Genomic DNA, 10,509 nt, shown 5'->3' on the forward strand with positions numbered 1-10,509 from the left:
ACACATAAAAGTTATTCAATATTTATTAAATGAATGTCCACAGGCAAAGTACTAAAACTAACATTTAAGACTTTCCATAATCCACTTAAAACTATTTTCAACATACTCTGTACTATTCCTTTCTGTAGCTCTATAGTTAAAGCAAACTATAGTTTACTCCTCCTATACACTCCATGCTGTTCCCTTAGCCTGGAAAGCCCTATCACCACTACTGTGACTTGCCCCAAATGTACTCATCTTTTAAGATCCACCTAATTCATAAAACTCAGTGGACATCTGTTTTGGTATGAGGTACAGAAGGCACCAGGTTACATCATTGTATTAGAAAGCAACTGGCAAAGAGAAGCTGAAATAAAATAGGATAGAAACGTTCTTCCCTTTGGTTATGTAGGCCAATATAGGGTTTCTATTTAAGCTGGTCTGTAGTGCCTTATTTTTCCCAGCTGATTGTTATCTCTTCTAAATTCACATACTGGGGCAGCCTGGGTGGCTCAGCGGTTTAGCGCCGCCTTCAGCCCAGGGCATGATCCTGGAGACCCTGGATTGAGTCCCACGTCGGGCTCCCTGCATGGAGCCTGCTTCTCCCTCTGCCTGTGTCTCTGCCTTTCTCTGTGTGTGTCTCTCATGAATAAATAAATAAAATCTTTAAAAAAAAATTTCACATACTAACCTGATGGCTCTGAATACCTCTTCATGTAAATACACTTTTTATGTGTTTTATTTATTACAATATAAACCTGAGAATGGGACTTATGATGAGGTGGTTATTATTTGTTGGCTTTAATAATTGCCATTAATTGCAGCATCTGGACGGCTCAGTCAGTTAAGCGTTCAACTCTTGATTTTGGCTCAGGTCACCATCTTAGGGTGGTGAGTTCAAGCCCGTGTGGGGCTCTGCGCACAGTGAGAAGTCCACTTGAGATTCTCTCTTTTCCTCTCCCTCTCCCAGCTTGCACACTCTCACTAAAATATATAAAATCATTTTTAAAAATTGACATTAGTTATTTTTTACTGCCATAAAGCGGAGGCCTCTCTTCCAGGAACCGCAGGAACCTTTCTCATCCTTTTTCTCATAATTCCAATTTACTTTTGGGGTATCCTCAAAGGACTATTTAATCAAGGCATCTTGCCCTCTTTTTTCCCCCCAAGATTTACTTATTTAGAGAGAGCGAGTAAACAAGCGAGTACAGGGGTGAGGGGAGAAGCAGAGGGGACGGGAAAGAAACAATCCCAAGTGAACTCTGCTCTGAGTATGGAGCCCAACGCCAGCCAGATCTCACAACCCTGAGATCATGACCTGAGCTGAAACCAAGCGTCAGATGCCTAACCAACTGAGCCACCCAGGAACCCGTCTTGCCCTCTTCTAAAAGTGAAACGGAGCAGAGGAAATCCAAACTTGAATTTGAATCATAAGTACAGTGACAGAAATTTGTTGAAACCCATTCATGCAACACTGCCTGGGTGAGACAACTAATTCTTACTTGAGACCTCCAATAGGACTGTAGTTCCTGTCTTTTTAGAGATGGCTTTCCTTGTTTTGTTAACTACTCTATATATTTCCAATAAACTTTTTAGTTTAAATATTAGCCTGTTTCTTTGCTTGTAAACAAAGAACCCTCATTGATACAAACGCTTAATTTCCCACTTGTAGTTAATGCTAAATCTCGTTTGTCTTCTTGTTAAGAAAAGCCTGCATGTAGCAGCTACCATTGTTAGAGCACCTAATACCTCGTCAGGTAAGTCTTTTCGCTGGCAGGTTATTTGGTAGAGTAAAAAAAAAAACAACAACAAACCACGTTTTAGAACTATAAGATTAACTTGCATGATTTTATTGAAAACGGTTACATGCAAACCTTGTCTTTAAGAGTTCTCATTATGCAAACCAATGAACTTTATATCATAAGGTCCTTTAAGGCAGTGGATAATCCCCCCCCCCTTTTATTCCTATCCATTTAGCACAGAAGTGGGGAAGGGTTGGAAAGAGGAATAGCTGAACTTGTAACTCGTCTAAATTCAATAAACCTGTTGCTTTAAAGCAACTCAAACGAGGTAAAGTTGCATACGGTGTAAAAGCACTTTGCAAACCGTAAGGTAAATTACGTTAACTTTGATATACAGTGAAAAGTACCATCGACCAAGCGTCCCCAGTTCGTTCTAGTTAGAACTCATCAGGATGCCTCCGTCTTAGCACTGTAGTCTTATCGCTGTGGCACATCCAACCGTGGACGAGAGGAGGAACTTTTTTTTCATCGAGTGTGGCAGGTACCTCGTTATGCTACACCTACTACACCTAGAAAACCACACCTAGAAAAGTCGATCTACCAGCTGGAATGGAAAGTAATCGTTCCCAGTTCTGACGAACCGCAGGAACCTTTCTCATTCTCATCATCTTTTTAAACATCGGCCACAAAGCTGAAGGATGCTCTGCCCAGCTGCGGCTCTCCAAAGCACCCCCGGAAGGTGGCAGAATGTAAAATCAACCACCACCCCCGCCGCGCGCAGAGAGAACTTCCGTGCGTCCATACTCCCTTTCCTCCTCCCACCTCTAACTGTATCGCCCAAGGGAACCAAGGCCTCAGCAACAGGCCCGGAACTCTTGGCTCCGGGTGCCAGACGTCGGCGCGGCGCCCCAAACATCTTGCCAAAATGACCTCTGCAGAGGGAGATTCACAGGTGCGGCGTCCCGCCGGGGACGCGATGCAAAACCGGCGAAGAAAAGTAAAACCAACGAGCAAAGGACTCGCCTTTAAGCCCGCCCCCAAGTGACTTAATTTCAGCGGGAGCGGAAGCGGAAATCCCGGTGGGGTCATAGAGTCGGCTAGTTCCGGTTCCCAGGCCACCGTCCTGGCTAGAGCGCCTCTCCTCCGGCGGCCGTCCCTGTCCCCCGCCGCTTCTATTTCCGGGTGCGGCTTCTGTCATAAAGCGGAGGCCTCTCTTCCAACGTGGCGTCGTGAGTGTTTCGCGCCCCGCCGGACGGAGGTCCGCGCGCGAGCTCAGGCGCGGGCGTTTGGCAGCCGGCAGCGGGAGCGGGTCCTGGCGTGCCGGGCCCGCGCGGCCACCTCTAACCCCTCCGAGCTTGCTGGCTTTTAAGCTCTCACGATGGAGACTCCCTGATCCGCAGCCTCCAGGACCGCAGCTCCCGAGGAGAGCTCCTTCGCCCATGCCTGTGCCCCGTAGGCATGCTCTGCCCTTCGAGGCGCAGCATCTGACAAGTCACCCCCACCGCACACACCACGTCCACCCGCGTCTGCCTTAATTTCGTTCTTAATCTCCTTAATTCGAGACCCCTCCCCCGCTCGGCCTCCAGAAGAGGTCTTTTTTCCCCCGCCCAGTTCTGTAAAAGGAGTTTTGGGCCTCCTGCAGAAAGATCACCTTTAGGACTGAGCACCTCTTTGGTAACTAAAACAAATTCATGCTTACTAAAGGGCTTGTGGGTAAAGCGAAACCCAGTGCACATAGGAAACTATGGCTGAGCATGGGGCTCACATCACAACTGCTGCTGTGGTGGATGACCAGCCATCCATCTTTGAGGTGGTAGCACAGGACAGTTTAATGACAGCAGTGAGACCTGCTCTTCAGCATGTGGTCAAGGTAAGGTATTAATTCTCTAAAAGGTTTTAGGGACGACTGGGTAAAAAAAAAGAAAAAAAAATCAAACCAGTAACACGAGTTTATTCAGTTGCCTAGGTTTTGAAATTGCCAATTAGCATATAATTCATTTCCAGAGATTTAACAGTTTTTGAGTCCCTGTTATAAGAGTCCTGTACTGAATACGCAGCACTACAGGGACAATAGGGCAGACCCCGAAAGAAGCAATTTGTTTAAGCCCAAAGTATCAGAATTTAGAGGGGGAAAAAAAGGAAATGTGAATATGAAATGGAATGAAATTTACTAATTCACTAATTTGCTTTAGGTTCTTGCAGAATCAAATCCTGCCCACTATGGCTTCTTTTGGAGGTGGTTTGATGAAATCTTCACCCTGCTAGATCTTCTGCTCCAGCAACATTACCTGTCTAAAACTAGTGCCTCATTTTCTGAAAATTTTTATGGCTTGAAGCGCATTGTAATGGGAGACACACACAAGCTTGAGAGATTGGCCAGCGCTGGTCTCCCAAAGAAGCAGTTTTGGAAGTCAATTATGTTCCTGGTTCTTTTTCCCTACCTGAAAGTGAAGCTGGAGAAGCTGATTTCTAGCCTGAGAGAAGAGGATGAATATTCTATCCATCCCCCTTCTTCCCGCTGGAAACAGTTTTATAGAGCCTTCCTGGCAGCCTACCCATTTGTAAACATGGCATGGGAAGGCTGTTTTTTTGTACAACAACTTCGATACATCCTAGGGAAGGCTCAGCATCATTCACCACTGCTGAGGCTGGCTGGAGTTCGGCTAGGTCGACTTACAGTTCAGGACATACAGGCTCTGGAGCACAAGCCAGCTGAAGCCAGCATGATGCAGCAACCAGCCAGGAGGTAAGGCTTTAACATTTCCCAGAATCTTACACTAAGAAATTCTAAAACCTTAACCTAATTTTATGAAACTCACCCTCCTTGGTCCACTTTGAGGTATTTCATAAATCACAGAAAAATTCTTATGTTCATAAAACCAGAGTTTCCATCCTGGTAACCTTCCTCCTCATACTAGCTACATTTTTGTGCATGGCTTGCTGTGTGCCAGGCCCTGTGCTGTTTGATTTACGTACATATCTCAATCCTCATCACAACTCCATGAAATAAATTCATTACCCTGTTTAACACTTGATGAAACTAAGCCCTATTAGCTAGGTACCTTGCCAAGGCCACATAGATAGAAGGTGGGAGAACTGAGATTCAAGCCAGATCAACAGTTCTCTGTAAGACTGTACTCTTAACTACAATGCCACTGTTTCTAGTTGGTATCTGTACGCTCCTACAAATTCAAATATATATTCCTCAATATTGCTAGGTTATTTTTTGTTAAGTGAGCTGCTTTTTTCTGGATATTCTATCTGACACACACACACACACACACAAATCAATATAATCAGTATCTCATTAATTTTTTTCTCTAAACAAAAACAAAACTCTAGTCATTAAATACAAAGTTTAGCTCCTGTGCTCTCAAAATAGTGTAAGTCAGAAAAAGGAAATCATTTAGAATAGACACTAAAGGAGACCGTGCCAATCTAGCAGCTACTCAAACTCCAAAGTGAATCAGTAATTCTGATGACAAATATAAGAGCTACATTGATATTGGTCACTGTGTGATCAAACCTAAACAGTTTCTCCTTTTGCCTCCTTGTTCTATTCTCCCACCAGTGTTGGTGACAAAATAAAGTCATCTCTGAAGAAAGCTCTGGGAGGTGCTGCCTTAACCCTGTCTACTGGCCTTTCTGTGGGAGTATTCTTTCTGCAGTTCCTTGAATGGTGGTACTCCTCTGAAAATCAAGAAACAATCAAATCACTGACTGCCCTGCCTACTCCTCCACCACCTGTACACCTAGACTACAATTCCGATTCTCCCCTGCTACCCAAAATGAAGACTGTGTGCCCACTGTGTCGTAAAACCCGGGTGAATGATACTGTTCTTGCCACCTCTGGCTATGTGTTTTGTTATCGCTGTGTGTTTAATTATGTAAGGAGTCACCAAACTTGTCCCATAACAGGTTATCCAACAGAAGTACAACATCTAATTAAACTGTACTCCCCTGAAAACTGAAAGGAATCAGCATTTTGTCTCACAACAAAATTATTGCACATAAGGCTGAAAAAACGATTTTCAGCACAGTACCTAGCATTGTTTGATTCTTCTAATCCTCAATTCATAATTATAAGAACTTTACACAAGTAGAGTTGACCCCTGAATGATGTGTGTTAATGGTGCCGATACCACCCGCCCCCAGTAGAAAAATTTATGTGTAACTTTTGACTCTCCCAAAACTTAACTACTAAGCCTACTGTTGACCGGAAGCCTTACCACTAACACAAACAACACATTTTCTGTTATGTCAGATGTATTATATACTGTATTCTTACAGTAAAGCTAAAGAAAATATTAAGAAAATTTTAACAGAATATACATTTTTAGTACTGTACTATAAAAAATCCACATACAAATGGACCCACACAGTTCAAATCTGTGTTCAAGGGTCAACTGTATGTGGATTTCTTTAAAAGGATATATCCATTGATCTAAACCTTTTAACCTGCTCTCTAGACTCCTATTTAGAGTTTAGCAAGCTGGTTAGAATAAGAGAATCAGGATTGACAGGGGACATGAAGGTCAGTGTAGAGGAAGTAGATGAAAGAGGATAGTACAGAAGCTTTTCCTTGAAGAGCAAGAGGTATAGAAGCTCTCAGGAAAAAACCCAAGTTAGACCTCATAAAGAGGTCTCATCGCCCCTCATCACCCGATGGGGAAGCAGGCCTTTTCTTGAGAAAAGCATTTATCTGCCTATGAGGAAGAGATTTTATCAATGTGCAAACAATGTGAAATGTGGACCTACTCTTTATAGAAATAATTAGAAACACTTTAGAAAAACAAAGCACCTTCCATATACTGTGATCCACTTGTTAAGTAGCATCTGCTATAGTACATCAACTTTTAAATAAGATTCCTTTATGAGCCATACGTATCTTTTCTTGGGAAACTGGTTAAAGAAAAATAGCAGTTGAGGGTAATACCGAGCAGTTTGAAGATTTCGGTGTGAAAGCAAAACTAATAAGCAATCAAGAGATGACATAAAATACTGACTTAACTATGTGCAAAAGAATCTTTTAATAAGGTCTTTCTTCTTGTCGTTAAGAGTTTGCTAAATGGGCACAAATTATTCTGGCTATTACTAAGTTTCTATGAAACGCTTAAGTAAATTTTAAGAATAAATGTTTTTGGCAAAGAGGTGTCCCGAGTTTCATGGTTATGTGGAAACTTAACAAGTACTTGCTTGAGGTGGGGGTAACCTGGGTGGCTCAGTCTGGTAAGCGACATCCAACTCTTGGTTTTGGCTCAGGTCATAATCTCAAGGTTGTAAGATCAAAGCCCCACAGGGGGCTCTGCTGCTCAACATGGAGTCTGCTTGGGATCCTCTCCCTCTACTCCTTCCCCTTCTTGCTCTTTCCCTAAAATCTTTAAAAAAAATTACTTGAGATGTTTAAAGCATATTTTTCCTTCAGATCATCTTTGAGGTATTTTTGTATTGACATTTTGCTTTTTCTGCTAATCCAATTCTTGGAGGGAAAAAACCCTCTATTCCAGCAGCAAGAATTCAGCTTTGTGTGAAAGTCCCCGTTATTACAGAAACACTTAATTTGCTTATGTAGTAAAATTCATGCCACTGGATTATCAGGTTGGTGAAAATATATGGGTAGAGAAAGGATGAAAATAATTTAAGCGCCTCTGCTGAGAGAGATGTTTTCTAATATTTAGCAATTCAAAGCACATTCTCTGATAGCGCAAAGTTAATAAAATTAAAATTTGAAATGGAATAACTTACAGATTTAAAAACACTTTTCTGGGGACGCCTGGGTGGCTTAGCGATTAAGCATCTGCCTTCAGCCCAGGGCGAGATCCTGGAGTTCCAGGATCTAGTCCCACATCGGGCTCTGTGTGTGGAGCCTGCTTCTCCCTCTGCCTGTGTCTCTGCCTCTCTCTTTCTGTGCCTCTCATTAATAAATAAAATCTAAAAAAATTAAATAAATAAATAAAATACAAACACTTTTCTGTACCATAAGAATATAATGGGTATTTGTTAAAGTTCTTATTAAATCCCAAGGTTTTACCAAAACAAACACCACAGTTAATTAAACATTTTTAATATAGTAATAAATCAGTAAGAAAACTAAACCAGATTCAGGATTGAAATAATGTAGTCCTCCATGAAGATATCAAAGCCAGATTTTTCACCTCCACCTAAGAAGAAAAACATGAAACGTAAAAGTATCAGCAATTCAAGAGTATCAAAGAAACACATAATAATAAATATATAATAATAAAAGCAGTATCCAAATAGATTGAGAACATTCCAATGTGGAAAAACCAGAATCAGCTCAGAGAGAAGATTATGGAATCATACCCTGGTCAAAGCCAACACTGAAGCAATGGCAATACCAGGTCAGACGATACTTCACTCATCATCGCATCATTGCATTTCACATCCTTATAAACGTAAAAGCAACCCAACACTATTTTCACATCTAAGAAGACTTAGGTTAACCTATTAAATAAAGGCTTCTTTATAGATAAGTTTCAAGCATGGACTTTTGATAAATATTTTATTTTCCACTATGGTTGCTTTAAAGACTCTGCTGTATGAAAATACAAACTTAAAGTTTTGGTTTGGAGGAATTTTTTTGTTTTTGAAATATAGGAGAGTGGAGTAGCATTTATGATTCAAAAACTTGAATAAACCCAAACACAATGCATGATAAAATTTCAGGGATGTCAAAGATTTTTCTATACTAAATTCCATTATAAAGTAAACTGTTCATTTAATATACAATTTGATTTGCAATTCTGCAGCCAACAAAGATAAAAAGTATAAAACTTTTATACTGGAATCTTCTATCTTAAGAGTGCTAGACCCAGAGAGGCTATGTTTTGGCAAAGTCCACAGCAAATTAACAGCAGAGCCAGAGAGAGAACAGAGATCTGATTACCAGATTTAGATTTTTCCACTACCAGCTAAATATGGAGTTTAATTTCATTTTTCTCCAGGCCATGAGCAAGATAAAAGAAGCAATGCAAGGGTGCCTTGCTGGCTCAGTCGGTGGAGCATGGGACACTATCTTAGGACTGAGTTGGAGCCCCACACTGGATGTGGATTACAAAAAAAAATCTTAAAAAAAAAAAAAAAGGCAATGCAAAGTCTAGGTAATTCACAACCTGGATAATCAATTTCTGAATAAGAAAGCTGACTGCAATCACTGACATGTAAAAGTACTTGGATCACAATGTCACCCTCCCCAGCCTATCAGCAAAGTATAGTCAGTATTTAAGTAACAATTCTGGAGACCGCACAGGCTTCCTTCAGCCACCTACAAATGTCAAGATTGATACTCCTTAAAAACTGGAGGCTAAGGCGCCTGGGTGCTTCAGTGGTTAAGCATCTGCCTTTGGCTCAGGTTGTGACCCTGGGGTCCTGGAATCGAGTCCCATATAAGGCTCCCTGTAGGGAGCCTGCTTCTCCCTCTGCCTGTGTCTCTGCCTCTCTCTGTGGGTCTTTCACGAATAAATAAATCTTGAAAAACAACAATAACAACAACAACGAACTGGCACCTGTTGGTCTGTGTTGGCCATTCAGCAACTAAATTCCATAAAAAGAGAGAAACTAACAAAGTGCCTGTTTTCCAGGGGTTATGCTTGAGCCTTTAGCTCATCATCCTCTACAGGTGAAGTACATGTTTAAAATGAGGAAAACAGGCTGAGAGATCTTCACTTTGTCTAAAAGCATGAAACTTGGGAGCAGAGCTCCAAGTGTGCTCCCACCATACACACATCCCTAGTTCTCTACCTCATTACAGTTGCTCCATCTGGACAGCTCCATCTTCCCCTAATCCTTGCAATCCGAAAAACGCCTCATTATAGTTTTAAAACCTTACCCAAACGTCACCTCAGTAAAGTGGTCTGGAAGCCTCAGTCATCCTCCCCTCTGCCTCCCACAGCACTTTTCCCCACCACATCACATGTCCCCTATTCAGCCATGCACATCCCCCGCATTCCGTCTGTCCCACCACCCCATGACAGAGTTCCTATAGAACCGGGACAGGGTCTTACTGGCCTTTGCATACACCACACTCAGGTGCCTGGTATATAGGATGAGTCTCAATAAATGAACGTTTAGGGCAGCCCGGGCGGCTCAGCGGTTTAGCGCCGCCTTCAGCCCAGGGCATGACCCCGGGGTCCCGGGATCGAGTCCCACATCGGGCGCCCTGCATGGAGCCTCCTTCTCCCTCTGCCTGTCTCTGCTTCTCTCTCTCTCTCTCTCTCACGAATAAATATAAAATAAAAATAAATGAACGTTTAATTCAGTCAATGAGCGGGCCCCCCTCCTAAACCTTAAGCTACTAGATTATAAAAGTATCAGCACAAAAAGCAACTTACCTTCAACACTGCAGGTGGGTACGGGACAGACCCCTGGCGTCTCTAAGCCCTCCCTCCCCTCCCCCAGGTTCCACGTCACGGCAGTCTCCACGGCGCCCGGCGCAGGTCAACCAGTACTTCTGTACAGTGGCCCCTCAACAGGATAATGATAATGAAGTCCAACCCCCAACTTCAGCAAAGGCTGAGAGGCGCCGTCCTTGCGGGGAAATACGTGTACGGCCGAAGTCAGGGCTCAAACCAAAGACCCCGACAGAAGTCTGCAGCCCGCCTTCTGAGCGCCTCGGGCTCCTATGCCGTGTCTCGGGGGGTTCGCTCCGGCCCGCTGATGCCCTCGGCCTCCCGGAGCCCGGCCGCAGGCCGCCCCGCTCCCCGCTTCCCGCGGGCGCCGGTCTCGCGGTCCCTCCGCCCTCCCCCGCCAGTAAAGCCGTCGCCGGGCA

At 43.2% G+C, this 10,509-nt stretch overlaps 1 protein-coding gene, 1 long non-coding RNA gene and 1 other non-coding gene across 3 annotated transcripts; 1 reads left to right on the plus strand and 2 right to left on the minus strand.

The window, feature by feature from the left end:
- The first annotated feature begins 2,872 nt into the window (after window positions 1-2,872).
- Window positions 2,873-6,871, plus strand: PEX12 (peroxisomal biogenesis factor 12). The gene is made up of 3 exons (XM_038548095.1): window positions 2,873-3,591; window positions 3,914-4,467; window positions 5,293-6,871. Exons 1-3 carry the CDS (start codon window positions 3,466-3,468, stop codon window positions 5,690-5,692), a joined length of 1,080 nt encoding a protein of 359 aa, XP_038404023.1. The 5' UTR covers window positions 2,873-3,465; the 3' UTR covers window positions 5,693-6,871.
- Window positions 6,872-7,769: 898 nt separating this feature from the next.
- Window positions 7,770-10,489, minus strand: LOC102152808. Its single transcript, XR_005364656.1, has 2 exons — window positions 10,073-10,489; window positions 7,770-7,882 (listed from the first exon to the last, which is right to left on the minus strand). It is a non-coding gene; the product is annotated as an uncharacterized LOC102152808 (long non-coding RNA).
- Window positions 8,016-8,112, minus strand: LOC119873487. Its single transcript, XR_005365076.1, has one exon. It is a non-coding gene; the product is annotated as a Z30 small nucleolar RNA (small nucleolar RNA).
- Window positions 10,490-10,509: the final 20 nt, after the last annotated feature.

The sequence above is a fragment of the Canis lupus genome, chromosome 9 (genome assembly GCF_011100685.1).
Source record: "Canis lupus familiaris isolate Mischka breed German Shepherd chromosome 9, alternate assembly UU_Cfam_GSD_1.0, whole genome shotgun sequence".
NCBI classification, from domain to species: Eukaryota; Metazoa; Chordata; class Mammalia; order Carnivora; family Canidae; genus Canis; species Canis lupus.

Bases quoted from the DNA above. Each gene is read 5' to 3' on its own strand.
- PEX12 (XM_038548095.1), top strand. From the start codon at position 3,466: ATGGCTGAGCATGGGGCTCACATCACAACTGCTGCTGTGGTGGATGAC. The intron at 3,592-3,913 runs GTAAGGTATTAA...AATTTGCTTTAG, and splicing joins CTCTTCAGCATGTGGTCAAG to GTTCTTGCAGAATCAAATCC. The intron at 4,468-5,292 runs GTAAGGCTTTAA...TTCTCCCACCAG, and splicing joins ATGCAGCAACCAGCCAGGAG to TGTTGGTGACAAAATAAAGT.